Below are 18,327 nucleotides of genomic sequence, written 5' to 3'. Positions count from 1 at the left end.
CTCATCAGTAAATACGGCCAGTTTCACCTCCAGTTGTGACACTGAGCCTTTATTCCCGTTATTCTTTCTTTTTTTTTTTTTTAACTGTTTTTGGTTATGGTTTAGTTAGCTATGATTTGTGAGCTATGACTCCTTATTGACTGATTAGAATTAGTGACTTCTCTGATTTAGTATGTGGCCAGCTAATTCAGTGTATGGTAAGATAACTGACTGGATACATTTGAGGTTTGAATCCTTTGCCACTCTTCTCTGGTATGCTTTAGAATGGGACTTCTTAATCTTTTGTCAGCTGAACCCCTTCAACTCAAATTATTTTCCTCAAGTACCCCCCTTTGAGATTTTAACTAACTGAATGTAAAATCGACGTGTCCATCACAATCTCAAAAACCCTTTAAAGTATCAAACCTCTAGTTAAAAACCCCTGCTGTAGAGGAAGCTGTGAATTATAAGTTGTAAACCATCACATAGTATCATTTAGTATGAATGGTGACTTGTCTCTGATTGACTTCAAATTTTTGCAGAGACCTGAATCAACCATCAACTTTTGTTTTCGACGTTCAGTTGCTCCGCATTCAACTATCACAATTTGATTCTCGCTCAGATTGCTTGTAGGTTCAAGTCAGCGGTACATGTCAGAACTGAAAAGATATTACTTTGTGTGTGCAGGTCTGCGTGGTTTTCTTTTTTTGTTTTGTTTTTATTTATTTCCATTGTTCACACTACACACATTTATTCTGTATCATGTGTAAGGGATACAATTTCGAATGGACCACTTTTCATCACATTATAAAAAAAAAAAAAAGAGACTGTTTGTTCCCTGAGATGTTTTGAAGTAAGCTCTGGATTGTGAATCTGCTCTTTGACTGTGTTACCTTCAGTGTGAAAAGTGACTCTCTTTCCTCTGTCTGACGACTTTGACTCATCTGTCTTTGCTAAGGTGCTTCAGTTGCTCAGCTCCAGGCTGTGGACCCCGACGAGGAGCCGCTGATCTTCGGCGTAGTCGGGGAAGAAGCCACCAGATACTTTGCTGTCCAGGAGAACACCGGGATGGTGTGGTTACGGCAACCGCTCGACCGGGAGGTGAGTAACTCACAGGAGCAGGGCTGCAGGCAGTGACAGACAGAGAGAGAGGGATGGGAATGAATGTGTAAAAAAAAACACAACAGAAAAAGAAGAGATGGACTAAAAGAAGAGGGATAAGAGGACCTATCCATTTTGATTAGATGCAGAAAAGGAGAGAGAAAAGTAGAGATAAATAGAAAGGCAGAAAAATTGCAGGAAAATGAATAAATGCAGTTTAGGTAAGGATAATGTCAGTCAAACAGATTAAAAACAGAAATAGAGAAGCAGTGAGTGACTGCATATATTCGATGTTTAAAGCTGCTTTCCATAGTGAGAGAGCATGTGTGTGTGCGTGTGTGTGTGTGTGCATGCGTGTGTGAAAGAGAAGGTTTCTGGGTTTTATATGACCTGTTGGTACAACGTTCATCTTGAAGTTGTGATGTTGGAACTCATTTTGTCTGTTTGTAGACTAAGTCAGAGATGCAGGTGGAATTTACCGTCAGTGACAGTCAAGGAGTAAGTACAGACACACACACACACACACACACACACACACACACACATTATTTCATTTAAATTTTCCTACTTCTCCAGGTTGTAAAGGACACAGTGAACATCCAAATTGGTGACGTGAATGACAACGCCCCCACGTTCCATAGCCAGCCTTATACCGTCCACATACCAGAGGTACTGAACACACACACACACACACACTTAACACTAACCACTGTCCAAACCCGCCTGGTACTGTCCACTTACCAGAGGCACTGAATGCACATACACACACACACACACACACACCACCTTCCACAGGCAGCCTTGTACTGTGCACATACCTGAGGTACCGGTGCACAGACACACACACACACACACACTCACACACACACACACACACACCTAACACGAACCACCCTCCACGGGCAGCCTTGTACTGTCCATGTTCCTGATGTGCTGGTACATATTGCTCCTCTGTGGTTCTACCCTGTGTACTCTACATTCACACACACTCTGTGGCCTCTGCACACACTCCGCAGCGTGTGCTCTTTTGCTCTGGGGCTAATTTACAACACTGCAAGACTGCTGTCTCTGCTCTACACTCTCTTGTTTTGCTTTATTTTATGAGTAAGTTGTGCTCTGAAATTAGTAGGAGAAAAGGGGTGTGTGCAACTTCTGAACTGCTCTGTGGTGGACTCAGAGCGGCTTTACCTGTGAGATCAGCACCTTTTCATTTTCATTGTTCAGTTTTGAAATGGTGGATGTGTTTTTACCTGAGAGTGACTTTGAGAGGAAGAGAAGGCAAGACAATACAAGACAAGACAGGAAAGCTGAAATGATGGAATGTGTCATAGCTAAGAATGTGACCACCTTTTATTGACATCTCAGATAATGGCAAGCGGCCCTCCTCATGGCCCTGACATAAATGCATGGACAAACAAATGCACATATGTAACACAAACAAACAAATAAAGACATACAGACACACACACATGTACTAATGTCTCTGAAAGTAATGGACAGTTTTTGGATGACTTTTTGAAGACACGGTGCCTGAGTTCTACGGTGAAGGCTTGTGTTTGTGTAAAGATGCACTCTGCCATCTTTGTTTCACTCTGTCACTGTTAGCTGAACAGTGACAGAGTAACAGTAACCCCCTGCTGAGAAATTTTCAATCTTCTTTCTCTCTCTCTTTCTTCATTTCCCCCTTTCTACTTTGTCTCCTCTCTCCTTCAACCGTTCTCTCGTTCATCCTTCCATCTCTCTCCCTGGAATCCCTCTTTCTCTCCCTGCCCTCTCTCCATCTAATCCTTGATATGAGGTAATTGGCAGAGCTGAGTAGAGAACTTCAAACAGGCACTGAAGTCTGTCTCTCTCTCTCTCTCTCTCTCTCTCTTTCCCTCTCTTTCTCTGTCTCTCTCTCTCTCACTCTCTTTTACTCTCTTACACACACACACACACACACACACATACTCACACTCACACAGTTTTGACAGAGTGTTTATTGTGTGTATACATCCCATATTCTTCCCCACACATCTTCACAAAATCTTCAAAGCCTCTGGTGTGTGTGTTTGCGTGTGCGTGTGTGCGTGAGTGTGTATGTACTTCTGTGCTCTTTTCAATCCATCACTGAGGGCAAATAGAACTAGAGAGAGAGAGAGAGAGAGAGAGAGCAAAAGACAGAGGAAGAAAGATGGGGGGGGGGCAAGAGAGAGAGAGAGAGAGAGGGGGAGAGAGAGAGAGAAAGAACATGTATTTAGATTTAGCCAGAGTTGTTTACTCAACCTTTTCAAGAAAGCTTTGAGCTGGGTAGAGAAGAAGAAGAAATGATGGATAGATAGATACATACTTCCACTAACCACCTTGGTCTGGCCATCTCAGGCAGTGAACCCATTTGATTTTAGAGAAGAGCACTGAAATGATCAAAGCTCCGCAACAGCGCCTGTGACTATTCAACAAACTGTTTACAGTGGAACATTTTTCAACATTAAGATTTTAGCAGCCTTTGCATATGGTTCAGACATTAAGATTTCTTCAGTGAAGATATATAGCTTTGTTCTCATGGTACACATCTCAGAATACAGATATATATATATATATATATATATATATATATATATATATATATATATACATATATATATATATATATATTTGTAAACAAGACGAGATCCAAGCCAAGCATAGCATAACAAATATAATGTGTCAGGATGCACTTAGAATAAATTACACCACCACATGCCCAAACTTTAAAGTGTGTCGTACGCCTTCATCAAAGCAGCTAGTAAAGCTCTGAAAGAGACATTGTATAGGAAACCCAGCAATCAGCCAACTCTGAGAGGCAGTGAGGCTGCAAAATGACTAATAAGCCAAAGACAGATGAGACAAAACAGTCTGCCGCTTTTCCACTGCTGGGGTTTTTTTTTTTTTTTCTTCTTCACTGCTGATTTCTGAACCCCCATTCCTCTGTCTCTGTCTCTGTGTCCCTCTCTCTTTCTGTCTCCATCTTTATGCTCATGTGAGGAGGATGGAAAGTTCTGTGGGAAAAGACAACAGGTTATGCCATTACTCCACCAACCTGCTACTCACACTGAAAGTGTCCAGAGAAAGCCAGAATGAGACATGGTTGGATACATAGATAGACAGACAGATAGATACAGAGTTATCTATCTATCTATCTATCTATCTATCTATCTATCTATCTATCTATCTATCTATCAGTTTTCATTAATGGGTCTTTGGCAATATTGTTGTGACCCTTAGGCCAGTAGAGCACTGACTTGTGTTGGAGAGAGAGAGAGAGAGAGAGAGAGAGAGAGAGAGAGAGAGAGAGAGATGGTTGTGGTGTAGAGAAGTTATGGTAGAGAGAGACTGGAATATGTATGGTTCTGTAATGGGCTGGTTAATTTGTGGGGCTGTTAAAAACCTCTCAGAATAAGAGGAGCAGGTGGGCTGCTAGCATTTCCTCTGCCTGCTCTAATGAGCAACACAGATTTACAACACTGTGTGCGTGTGTGTGTGTGTGTGTGTGAGAGAGAGAGAGAGAGAGAGAGAGAGCTTTTATGTGAGAGACAGAGAGAGCAAAGAAGAAAAGTAAGAAGATTTCATTATCTGAAACAATATTTCATTGCTGTAAGGGATGAGCTGAAGCCACAGGAGATGTAATGGAGGGAAAAAGGGATTGGGTATGCTGAATGAATGTGGAATTCCTGGAGAAATGATGTCAGAAAGGGGAAAAACATGATAAATAGTGTCCATTACTGACCAGCAATTTATTTTAAAGTGAAGATGGGATGTATCTGGGATGTGTGTGTGTGTGTGTGTGTGCGCGTGCGTATGTGTATGTGTGTGTATGTTTATGCACTGCACACATGCAATGTATATGTAGGTGTGTGTCTTTCTGAGTGCATGTTTTGCTGGGTCTTATGTGTTGTATTTCCTATCCAAAGTGTCCTTTCAGTGAATTAATGAAAGAAACACACACACACACACACACACACACACACATACACACACAGTCCACCTTGCTTTGCTGTCAGTGCCACTAAAATGAAAATGTCAAAACTAATGGCTTTACGTGGATCTCATATTAAAACTGGGCCCTTCTGCTCATAACATCATACACACTGATTATTCAAATGCACTCTCATTTACATCTCATCTCTCTGTCTCTCTCTGTCTGTCTCTTTCTCTCTTTCCTCACTCTCACACCCAATCGTTTCTTTGTGACTGAAGCATGTCTTTAGTCATGAGTCTATATATTTAAAGGTAAAAAAAAAAATCTTGACTGTAGATGAGTATTTGGAGGTGTGGCCTAGAACAGGTGAGAACTAAATGTTATTCATATTCAATCGAGGCAACCTTTTGATTGACATGGGAAAAATACACTTCATAACATGCCTTTTCCTTTTAGGTTTATCATAATATTCATAATAGTCATTTTCATTGAAATTTCAGTTTTGACATAATTGTTAGTAATGAAATGGTTTGGGTAGTTCTTTAATATCTGTGGCATATAACCTAGTAAGTCTGTTGGTGACGTTGTGGCAGTGAAACGGATAATTCTTAACCCATTCTTCTTCTGTTCCCATAATACTCTGTGTAAACGGATCGAAAAATATTGGCATACGCAGACAGACACACAAATAGGTGTTCACATAGAGATAAGCAAACTTTTCTTATCTCACCCTACCCCATGTCTCTCTCCCTCTCTCTCTCTCTCTCTCTCTCTCTCTCTCTCTCTCTCTCAAACACACACACACACAAAGACTCTCTTTCCCACTGTTACTCTCTTCTGCAGTCAAACTCTGTGGCATGTCCTCTTGTGGTCTGGGGTTCGGCTCTTGTCGTGGTTGACCAGGTATTTATATGTGGTAAGACTGTCAGGGAAGAAAGTGACCACTGAATTCAGTGTAATGTCTCACCTATCTCGACATACAATTTTCACTAAGACATGCTATTTATATATATATCTAAAAAAAAATTAAAAAAGGGTTCTGTGAAAAAAAATGTGAAAATTGTGTGTGTGTGTGTGTGTGTGTGTGAGATGATGAAGGGATGGCTGGTGTAAGAGAGGAATACTCGGTTCTCTCTGTGGCCTTATGGAGCTTATTCACTGCTTTCTTTTCTCTCTCTCTCTCTCTCTCTCTCTCTCTCTGCCCCCCACCTTTCTGTCTTCTCTCTGATCTCTGTGATGAAATTGGCATGTGCTGAAAGTCTCTTCCCAGCAGGTTAGAGATTGGTTGTTGAGTTGTTTGGTTGATGTGTGTGTGTGTGAGTGTGTGTATGTGTGTTTGGCATTGCTACAGAGAAGGAAACGTGAACTGACGTCTCCCTCTTTCTTGTTTTTTTTTTCCCATGAGCCGGCAAACACAGCCATCTCCTCTCCAGTAGTCAGTCTTGTTTGAAGTCGAGCCCCCTCCTCATGTCCATTCTTTGATGGTTCTTTCACTCACACATGTGTCTAGCTGTTGCCTCAAAATCATCTGGCCAAAAGCCAGATATTTTTATCTTTTGCCAAAATGGGATATGAGTTATGGAATGGAAATGGAAATTGATATGTTTATTGTTCAGAAACATTTCTAGTTACCAATGTGGTCAAAACCGACGTGACTTCTGGACCCATGAGTCAAAATAAACCCACGATACTATATATCCATTTCAAATCATTATTTCATGATAACAAAATTAATGATTAAGTTAATAATGTATTAATCATTTGTGATTATATGAAGCAAAACAGCTGAAGCAATCAGATGGTTCAAAGCTCATCTGTGGTGTGACAGTGAAAAGAGCACTATGCACTTGTCTGTCTAGAATCCAGGGAATGTGATTTGCTTTGGCAATTGGCCACTGTAGATACACTTGCGTGCTTGGCATTTGATTGGTTTATAAGAGTCTGCTGCATGATTTGGTTAAGTCGTATCCACTAAAATCTGCCAAATCAAAGTCATCGGCACTACGACAGCACTTTGTGAGCATGTATGTCATGTTGTCTTGATAATTTGATTATGAATTGCGTGCTACTGTGTTCACTATTCTACGCAGCTCCGGAAACTGTCAGTTTGCTAGGTCGATGTTGTATACTGTGGCGAACAGTGTTGGGGTAGTCTAAGAAATTTGCATTTGCAGTAACTAATTACATCTCTGAACCTGTAATTGGATTACTTATTACTTGCTGGAAAAAGTAATCACATTACTGATAACTTTACTTCTAAGTCACTCTCTGGAACCCATACAGATCTATAAAATGGAAAGTATGAGGACAGAGCTCTGTAGTCCCACCGGTACTTTGTTGATAGTTCAACACCACACTGTACTAAATAATTACTCATTTACGTTTCAAACAAATGAACCAGCAAGTAAAGCCTTTTAGTTCAGAATAGCCTGAAAATATCTATCTTCATAAATAAAAGATAAAACAATAAAAGGTGCTGTACAGTGGTACAGGCTTTTCAAAGAAAACTGAATGCAGGTTTTAAAACGTACCCAGCACATTATGAAAACCATTGCTTAAGCTGAATTCATTTGGCTTTCTTATCTCTGAAATAGCGGTTTCATCTCATTAACAAAAGTCTCTCAAATTGTTTGCTGAAAATACTATTCCTATTTGGGGTCAATGCAAGACGACCTAGGCAGAAAAGTGAGAATTGATATTTGACAGAGAAATAAGATTAGTTTAAAAGGGCTTTGACAAACTTTTTGGTAATTTGTTTTCTGAAAGAATTTTTTTTTTTAAGAAAAAAAGCATGTTCACCTGGTCTTACCATCTGCTATATTGTCTCGTATCATGTACATCAGCTGTCACAGGTAGTGACACAAAAGGGCCAAGCATGGATATTATTACATGGACGAAATTTATTTTTTGAATCTATTTCAGATCATTAACATTATTCCCTTAGAAATATATGTGTAACACAAGTAATGAAAGTCAGACAAGACCTTCTGTATTTTACAGTAGTAAAAAAAGTAGTTAGTTTGCAGTAACATGTTACTTTCTGCTACGTAACTCCAGCACTGGCGGAGAACCCTTTACTGTATCGGACGAGCTGCATATGTTGCAACATTGTCTTTTTTTATTCACATTACACCAACCCTCATTGCCTAAGCTTTTATCCAGCACTGACCTATCCAGCAGTTTATCCAGCTGACTCTGCATATCAGCCAATCAAATTCACAGAATCTGGTGTACCAAACACATCATCAGCCAGTCAAATTCACAGAATCAGATGTACCAAAACAGGCCTCAATGAACATGGCTGAGGACATGTCTGAGGAAAGGAATCAGTTTCATAAGACGTGTCGAATAGTTTTTATCACACAGTTCGTATTGTTTAGTACATCCAGCATGCATATTTGCTGCATATTTCACTTCTGTTATGGCTCTCAGCTTGTGCTCAGTGCTGATTTCAGTACCTGCAGATAAGAGACAGGTTTCACATATGTGTGTGTGTATGATGGGAGGAGTGTTAGCAGGGTGAGAGACATAAGATTCCCTCTCACTTGTAAGGACTGTTGCACTCATCCTGTTTGAGAGTCCTTGAGTATCATTTTGAAAACCAGTCCTGATCCATTAGCCCTAATGTGTGTGTGTGTGTGTGTGTGTGTGTGTGTGTGTGTGTGTGTGTTTACGCGCGCGTGTGAAACTCTTTGAGATCTGTTGAAAACTGACAAGATTAAACCATTTTACCCTCAAGATGAAGTCACTGTTATTTATAACACATTAACTCATTTCAGGATGTCAAAGCCATCCTTTTTTTTTTTTTTTTTTTTTTTTTTGGACCTACCAGTTTATGTATGCTTCTTATCAGCCTGCAGAATGGACACATCAGGGAAAAATCATATCGTTTTTATCATCGTCGTCAAATCATTCCACATGTTAAACTTTTAGGTGTGAATGTTAATTTGACGCTTTAAGGCAACATGGTGTCATTTGGGTATTGAGCAAAAACCTGTTTACAGACGTCTGGTACTCTATCTGGTACGCCAAGGTGCGATTCCAAGGCTCTTTAACACCGTCGTGCACTCCTTTTCTGCCACTGAGTTCCTTGGCTTCTTGTCATGAAAACGGCATTTTGACAGCTGTGGGTGGAAAAGAGGATTCACTTTAACATTAAACCTCAGAGACAGATAGAAAGGGAAGGAGAGAGGGATGAGGCAGGATAGGGAGGAAGAAATGAATGTGTAGTTATAGGGAAATGGAGCGGAAGAATCTCTCTGCTCTCCATTCATTGTACCTCCATATGCTTGTGTTGCTGTACGTGACTATATTGATTAGAAAAGTTCAGCTAGAATGATTACACCTGGCTTGTGTGTGTGTGTGTGTGTGTGTGTGTGTGTGTGTGTGTGTGTGTGTTAACTTAAAATGCTTACTCTGACCATCTGGCCACAGATGAAATATAAAATGAGTTCAGGGCAGTTGATTCATAAAGAGTTGGAGCGGGTAATCAATCCTAAAAGCTTTACATTTCTAAGAATGACACCATTCTGCTCTAATGTTTACACACTGGAAATAATAATTCATAAACATTCCTTTAAAGATGTTCTAAATCAACTGAAATTGGGGGACTGAGTTGTGAGTTGCCCTGAATACTTAAGAATTGGCACAGTGACAAAGAGAAGATGGTGATTTTTTTATGAAAGGAAAGGAGAGCAAAGACCCTTCAGTTGTACGCTAACACAGAGTTATTTTGAAGGCATAGCTTGAAGAGAGAAAACGTACAGTTTGCAACGAACGTAATTAGACAGGGCGTTACTGCGAACACACCCCAAAATTTCACACCCTCTGTCAAACTTAAAGTTGCTATCACATTCCAATTCCTGACAACAGAAAAAATAGATAACCTAAAAGAGAGTCATTTTGAATAAATCTGAGATTTTTGAAAGTAATGTTTGGTAATAAGGACAAAATGATGGAAATATGTCAACGCTGACGGCCATTTATCAGGCACTCTGAGAAGATGTGACTTAAGCTTCTTTTGGAGAGCAGTAATAAAATGTTTTATAAATATCTCAGCCAACCTCCTCTGACGCTGGACTGCATTTACACTGAAACTCAGTCAGTTCCACTCAGTTCCTGGGAATAACCCTGAGTTCTTTTATGGTGCCACGCTGCACTCGATCATACAGATAAACACACACACACACACATGCTTTCATACATGTAGTCTACATACAGATGTTTAAAAAAATGCATGTGTGAGTGTGTGTGTGTGCTCATGTTCGTATGTGAGGGCAAGCACGTATATGGCTGTGCCTGTTTCTGTCTGTGTATGTGTTCTGTGTGTGTGTGAGAGAGAGAGAGAGAGAGAGAGAGAGAGAGTGAGAGAGAAAGAAAGAAGGAAAGAATGCTTACAACCTCCTCAGAGAACAAATGGATATTAAGAGAGACATCAGGATAGAGGATGGTGGAGTGGTTTCTGCTTGAACGGTAAGCATCTGCAAAGGATGTAGGCTGTCAATCACACTCGCCCCCCTCTCCCTCTCTCCTCCTTTCCTCTCCGATTCCTCCTCTGTCTTTATCGTTGTGTCGTTTACTTTCTCCTGCTAAGCATGAAGAGCACCTTTGATTTGCCCGCGCTTCCCTGCCCACCACACTCTCCTGTCAGAGACAGAACTACTCTGATTTGAATGACCACTGCTGTGTAGAATTTCAGAGAGAGAGAGAGAGAGAGAGAGAGAGGGGAAGAGAGAGAGAGAGGGAGAGAGAGAGAGAGAGAAGGAGAGAGAGACGGAAACCCTCAAAAGCCATTAAACTTTGATTTGTCAGATACTCACTCTTTGAATAAATCAACTTGTCATTCTTTCCTTCGTACTTCTGTCTTTCTCTCTCTCTCTCCCTCTCTCTCTTTCTCTCTTTCTCTCTCTCTCTCTCTCTGTGTCTCTTCCGTTCTATTTCTCTGCAGGTTTGAATAGCTGACAAGTTTTTGATAACATGGCAGGCTATTGTGAAAACTGTCAGTCATTTAACTTTAGATATCGCTATGTTCTGTGGAGTGTGTTTGCTTGTGTGTGGTGTGTGTGTTATTGTAAACTTTATTTATCCATACTGTCTCTTCTGTGATGCTATGGTTGTGGGCAGTGGTGTGTATATCTTTGTTAGTTTACAGTACTGTGTTTGGCTTCTGGAATAACAGAAATGGATTAAGCGTTGAGAAAAATCCTCAACATTCTTCATTTGCCGGCCAGTTTTAAACTCCCACAGCGTTTTCTCTCTCTCTCTCTGTGTGTGTGTGTGTGTGTGTGTCTTTTCTCTCTCTCTATGAAACTCCTCTGTTGTTTTTTCCCTCCCCCTGTCTCTCACTTAAGCATTTCTGGCTGTGGCTTGATTTGCTTTAATAGAGCTTTATAGCTTTTCCAATTTGCTCAAACCTGTTTTGGCTGTCACACCACAAGATAGAAGAAAGGAGTGAGAGAGAGAGAGTGAAAGTAGGAAAAACATGGGGAAAAAACAGAAATTGGGGCAACAAAGGAAAGACAGAACTGGAAAGAGCAAAATGAAAAGAGACAAACAGCCAAGATGGTCAGCTGAACCCAATCTCTCTCTCTCTCTCTCTCTGGCTTTCTTTCTTTCTGACTCAAACATGTTTTTTCACCTGTTTATAATGCTGCTGTCTTTCCTGAGCTCTGTTCCGCAAGCAAAACCCTCAGTCTGATAGATGATAACTTTCCACTCATAGATGGCACATGCTGCCACATTATTCCTCTGGCATGATTCCTGTAGATCCTCACTGAACACATATGATAGATCCTCACTGAACACATATGATAAATCCTCAAAGAACACATATGATTAGATCCTCACTATACACGTATGACTAGATCCACACTGTACACATAGATCCTCACTATACAAATATGCTAGATCCACACCGTATACATATGACAGATTCTCACTGCACACATATGATAGATCCTCACTGAACACATATGATAGATCCTCACTGCACACATATGATCTGATTTTCACCGAACAGATATAATAAATCCTCATGGCACACATATGACAGATCCACACTGAACATATATGATAGATCCTCACTGCACGCATATGATAGATCCTCACTGCACACATATGCTAGATCCACACCATACACATATGATAGATTCTCACTGCACACATATGATAGATCCTCATGGCACACATATGACAGATCCACACTGAACATATATGATAGATCCTCACTGCACGCATATGATAGATCCTCACTGCACACATATGATAGATCCACACTGAACACATATGATAGAAACTCACTGCACACATATGATAGATCCTCACCATACACATATGATTAGAACATACTGAACACACATGATAGATCCTCACTGCACACATATGATTAGAACACACTGAACACATATGATAGATCCTCATTACACACAGATGATAGATACTCACTGTACACATATGATTAGATTTTCACCAAACCCATATGATAGTTCTGCACTGAACACATATGATAGATCCATACTGCACACATAGATACTTACTGCACACATATGATTAGATTTTCACTGAACACTTCTGATACATTCTCACTGCACTCATATGATAGGTTGTACAGTACTTTAGCAGCAAAACAGTGGGGAGAGAGAGAGAGAGAGAGAGAGAGGGAGAAAGAGAGGGAGAGGCGTTGATGAACAGGTAGAGTTGCCCTGCCATGGTTGCCTGTGAATGTAATCAGAAGAGTATTCATAGTTTTCCCCGCCCTCCATCCCTTCTCACCCTTTCTCTCCATCTCTCTCTTTCACCTCACCGCCCGCTCCCTTTCTCTTTTTTAAGCTCAGTTGTTCACCTTATGGCAGGAGAGCAATGCACAGAGAGACTGAAAGACAGCAAAAGAGACGGAAAGAGAAGAACGAGAGAAATTCTAGAGATTCGTCCGTCACACGTTGTTCTTTTTAAGATACCCCAACAGCGCGGGCACTGTTAGACCCTCCTTTTACTCCTCCTCCCAATTAAACCACAAAACAGATGGCCGGATACACACACTCTTCACACCTCACACGCACACACTCCGATTTGCACAAATGATTTCCACAAACTATTTCAGTACATATTGAGTCCGGTCTGTTTCTCAGTTGTCTATTAGTAAGCTCTCTTCACAAGTACATCTTTTTCATAAGTAAGGAATACTACATGTACAAGTATAATTTTGTTTGTGTGAGTGTGTACCATTACTTTGACCTGTTATGATTCTGCCTCTATTTTGATGAACAATACAAATGTTTAATGAGATAAAGAAAACACCACAAACACAAACACATGACAGAAAATGCGCAACAGGAGAAAAGTTATATGCAGTAAATAAAGCATCACAATATATTTACAAAATGTTATTGGAACCATTAAAAGGTAGCATGTAAAATTGAAATTGGGAGATTTCAAAGAAAATGTTATCCTAAATTTATAATTACATTATCGGGACCTTTTAAAAATAAACTTTTGAGTATGAATTAAGAAGTGGGACAGTATATTTACTGTACATTGCATTATTGGGTTTGGAGGGCAAAAATAGAAACATCAGCGTCACTGTCCAGTCACTGTTTGTCATTGTGAAGACAGTGCTGATGCTGCTTTAGGGCTGGTTTTGGCTACTGTTTCTTTTGTGTTTTTGTTAGCGTACCCCATCACGCTGTCAGGAACCCCCCCCCCCCTCACTCCTACCCCTCCCTCACTCTGCCAAGTCCCTCACACCTCACACAAACCCTTTGATCTATAATTGAGTCCCTCTCTCTGTCCTTCTTCACATACTCTCTCACTCTCCTCTGTCCTCCTCAGAGAGGATGGTAGAGGAGGAAAGGAAGGAGGCACAGACAGAGTGAGAGAGGGAGAGAGAGGGAAAAGAGAAGAAAGCGGAGTGTAACAACAACGAAGAAAAAGCAAGCGGAGATTCCCTCAGGCTAACCATCGACAATCCGAGTTCAAATTGTTACCGCTGTAAAGGTTCACTGTTTAAACCGATCTTTTTTTTTTTTCATTGTGAGAATGTACAACCTGTAAAATGAATAAATAAAATAGAGAATCTTTTGTGCTGACATGTGATGATGAGGCAGAAAATTCCACATACGACTGTCACTGTCAGATTAATGACAGCTCTGTGTGCTAAAGCAGTAGCGTGTTTGACACTTGACCGTTGACCAATAAGGGACTTAGAGATGTGACAGTAGAGTGACTGGTGCCAGAATTTAATTGGTCAGTTTGACATCAGGTGCTAACTTTGAGGAGCAACATTATCATTGAGAGACAAAGAGTTACAACTTAAGTGCTTACATTTGACTGTCACAAGTCATAAAAGCCAAGTTGAAAATGTCTTGTGTCATTTATAATGAAATACTGGCATTATTGGTAATGTTATATCTCTTTTTTGTCCTAATATGGAATTTTTGCTGACCTTTTAAGTCTTCCCCTGGTACACCAGGCACCTTAGGTGAGATGATATGTTAACACACACTTCTGCCAACATACATGAGTACAGCCAACGTGGGTTTTTGCAATACAGTGTGCAAAGACTTTTTGACTCTTTGATTTCAGTTTTTTACACCTTACAAGCATCCATTAATGCCACCCAACTCAAACAAGGAAAACAAATATTACCAACACAAGTGCCAAGAGTGACCCAGCCAACTGCACTCAGCCTCAGGTTCCCAAAAACACACAGTATGCTAATGTTACTCAGCTAGGTTGACCTTAGCTTGTTTGCCTTGTGACACAGCCGTACGCTGTAAGACAGAGGCATGAATCAGGCTTGTGGAGGATGCACTGCTTAACCCAGCAGCTCAGAGGACTGTTCTTTAAGCCAGCCACCCGAGGGCCTGTTCCTAAACATTTTACAGCGTTTACATTTTGCAGGTGTGTTGTCTTCATTACTGAATTAAGATGCACTTGTTGCATTGTGGTGCAACCTGCTTTTTGGGCGGGGGGAAAATTGAATTGTTCAATCTCTGTCTCTCTCACTGCTTCTCTTTCTCTCACTTAGACACACACACACAGACTGAACTTACACATGGGGGGCGGCAGTGGTGGTGGTGGGGAGGGGGTCATCTGTCTTTGTTTGTGGCCCTGGTGTTCCTGACAAATTGTATCTCTCTGAATTTAGATTTATTGTGAATACTTCCCGCGTGAGAGAGATGGAGAGTGAGAGAAGGAGGGTAAAACGAATGGTCTCGATTCACTCTTTCTTCGGTTTTCATTAGTTGCATTCTGTTGCACTGTGTCAAGTTAATTTGATCCGTTCGGTTTTGACACAGTGCCGTTAGCGCGTAACAACCACGGCAGTTTCTTCTGTCTGTTTCACTAACCAGACAGACTTCACACAGAGAGAGAGAGAGAGAGAGAGAGAGAAAGATGAAGGGAAGACAGGAGGCAATGTAAGGAAAATGATGTTTTTGGTGTTTTTTTTAAGATTCTAGACAATGATATTGAAAGTGTCTTTTCTCTTTCTTTCACTCCTCTATCTCTCTCTCTGAAGTGTCTTCTGCACTCACTCCATTCCTGTTTTCTCTCTCCTGTGTGCTGCAGAGCTACATGAAATGATTGCAAACTGCTCTTCAGTGTGGTGCAAGAGGCTCTGGCTCTCCCCCTCTCTCTCTCTCTTGTTCTCTTTCTCTCTATCCCTCGCTCTCTCCCACCTCATTCTCTCTCTCTCTCTCTCTTGTTCTCTGTCCCCCCTCTTTGCTCTTTGTCTCTCTCTCTCTCTCTGATATCCCGTTCTTCACTCAAACAAACTTAAAAGAACAGGAGAATAGGTACAAATCACAGAGACAAGAGCCTTGGCTTTTATGTTGAACAGGAACTGTATATTTAAATATTTAGAGGTTGATTTCAAAAGCTTCCGCTTCTCATTTCAGTTGATTGATGAGAATGCCTTTTAAAATACTGTTGCCCTTTTCAACTTTCAGAAATGTACAGTTTGACTTTCACACACAGAAATGGGACTTCCACACTGGAACAGAACAGACTAGACATCACAGAAACTTTTGCCACTCACTGCGTGAAAAGAGGTGTATCCGGACTGGAATACTCCTGTATATTCCCGGATACTCCACAGATAATCGGCTGTATCCGGCAGTTTGCAGCTCTGTTACGCGGCATGGAATACTCCTGAATATGTACTGTGTTTTGGGGTCTGCCTAGAGCCCTTAGTTGCCATGGTGAATAATCCCTTGGGGGTGCTTGCAAGGGAACATTTGCACTTCACACCTTGGGCCACCAGGTATCCTGCAATTGGTCAAAAGTCTTTCTTTGGATTGGTGGAGCAATGTCTTGCCCCTCCTCTAAAACCCTTCCCCATTGGTCCATTGTGGGTCCCCAGACATGAATTCATATGGTTTATATTATTAATATTATTATTATTATTATTATTATTATTATTATTATTATTATTATTATTATTGGTGGTGGTGTTGTTTTATGTTCATAGGTAGATTGTATAGATAGTCTGGCAAACAAAAATGAATTACACAAATTTTAGTATAAATAAAGAAAATACAGTATAATATAGATTATAAGGCATATAAATTGACAATTATATCCACTCCGCTGTCCGTTCGAAAACTCGGTGTTCTTTTGCAAGCCATCTTCAAAATGCACACTATCGACAGAATACGGAGTACAACTTCTGTAATCTTTCTGTGACTTGCTTTTCCTACGTACAGGTAACCCCTTCCCCAAAGCAAATTTCGTGCTGCAGTTGCACACAATGCTATTGGTTACTGTCACTCTACGCCATGCACGCACAGAAAACTGATTGGACAGGACTCAACCTTAGATTCTAAGTGGGTGGTTTGAAAACGAGGCGCGTCCTTGAACTGAGGAGAAACATTCCAACCAAACAAGCGAAGAACAACAACAAAAACTCCTATGCCCTGTAAACGTTTTTTTGTTTTTTTTTAAACTCCTGTATCCTTTGTCCCGCATCCCTCATACTGAGATAATGTCCCGCATTTTCGCTGGTCATTTGGTTTTTAACTGTCAGAAATAAAAAAATATATGGATCCATTATTTTACCCACCCGCACATGAGCCGCTTATGCCGTTGCGGCATAGTTTCTAATGTATTTAATAGCGCTATGTCAAAAGCAATAAAAATGCAACATAGCCGAGTTTTTTTAAAAGCCTTGCTTTCACCAAATGGCTGAGAGGAGAGCATTGAGGGCGGTCATCAAGAGGCTGTGGCGGCCGTCAATCAAACTGTGCAGCTGTGGGGCTGACGAATTTCTTTGCTACGTCACAAAAACCAAACTTAGTAAAACTTTACAGATATGAAGGTAAACGCTGTCAGCCGACATCATGGTCAAAAAGAAAGGAAAAAATTCTTTTGTCCCTTCTGACCATGCTACTCATCCAATAGAGATTTTGGCTTGATATAAAGATTTGCATTGAAATTGTTTTATTTCATGTAATATTTTATTTTGAGCCTTATTTATTCTTATAGTGTCACAGCTCCAGTAACATTACCACAGTGGTGCGCGGCCGCATAAAAAATTACATATTAGATAACTTTGTAATTTTATATTTCTTTTAATACCAAGTAACCCCTATTACTGCCAAAAACACCAACTGGCACTAGTGAGCTAGTGAAGATGAATTGCTCACTCTCTTTACTCTGGAACCATCAGACCTTGCCGTGCAGATGCAAATTGCTTTCTCTCTTCTCTCATATCACGTATATTTTGAGCTGAATTGAACATCATTAGCATTACCTGTATGAATAAAGAATTGAAGACAGTTTAATAATTTTGCTATATACAGATGGAACTGGTATATGATTTGCCTCAGGGCGGATGCTATTCATAATCGTTCTTATCGATGTGAAAAAAAAATTTGCTGGTCTTTTTCTGGATTTGACAACGTCCTTTGCCTGACTGTGATCAGTACACACACCCTCTGTCAAAGCTTGATAAATGAAAAATCACTACAGACATTACCAAAGAAGGCATCCATAAAATGAATTCACCGGTTACTTCTCAAAAGAAGGCAGTGTTTTCAGGTGAGCCAATGCAGTCGGAAAGGGGCCCCTGAAGACTGTATGACGTGCGAGCCATTAGTTTGTGGATCTCACATGCAGATTTGTGCTAAATGTGGCAGATTGAAGGAGCAGAATAAGTCATGTGGTAACTTGATGCAGGAACATCAACGTGTGTTCCAGATAACGTGTTCCAGATGTGTGTGTGTGTGTGTGTGTGTGTGTGTGCAGTGTTGGCTGTAGTGTTATAATAATAATAACTTTATTTATGTAACAGTTTTCAAGCGTAAGCACAAAGT

General features: G+C 40.5%; 1 protein-coding gene across 1 annotated transcript in view; it reads left to right on the top strand.

The window, feature by feature from the left end:
• The window catches only part of cdh23 (cadherin-related 23), a 172,409-nt gene that overhangs the window by 31,943 nt on the left and 122,139 nt on the right, over window positions 1–18,327 (top strand). Inside the window, exons 3-5 of the mRNA XM_030770929.1 lie at window positions 938–1,080; window positions 1,531–1,578; window positions 1,657–1,749. Of these exons, the coding sequence (XP_030626789.1) occupies window positions 938–1,080; window positions 1,531–1,578; window positions 1,657–1,749 (284 nt within the window). The remainder of the gene's footprint in view (window positions 1–937; window positions 1,081–1,530; window positions 1,579–1,656; window positions 1,750–18,327) is intronic.

This window comes from Chanos chanos, chromosome 4, assembly GCF_902362185.1.
Source record: "Chanos chanos chromosome 4, fChaCha1.1, whole genome shotgun sequence".
In the NCBI taxonomy this organism is placed as follows: Eukaryota; Metazoa; Chordata; class Actinopteri; order Gonorynchiformes; family Chanidae; genus Chanos; species Chanos chanos.
Note: the sequence above shows the minus strand (reverse complement) of the source record. Positions and strands in the feature narration are given on the sequence as shown.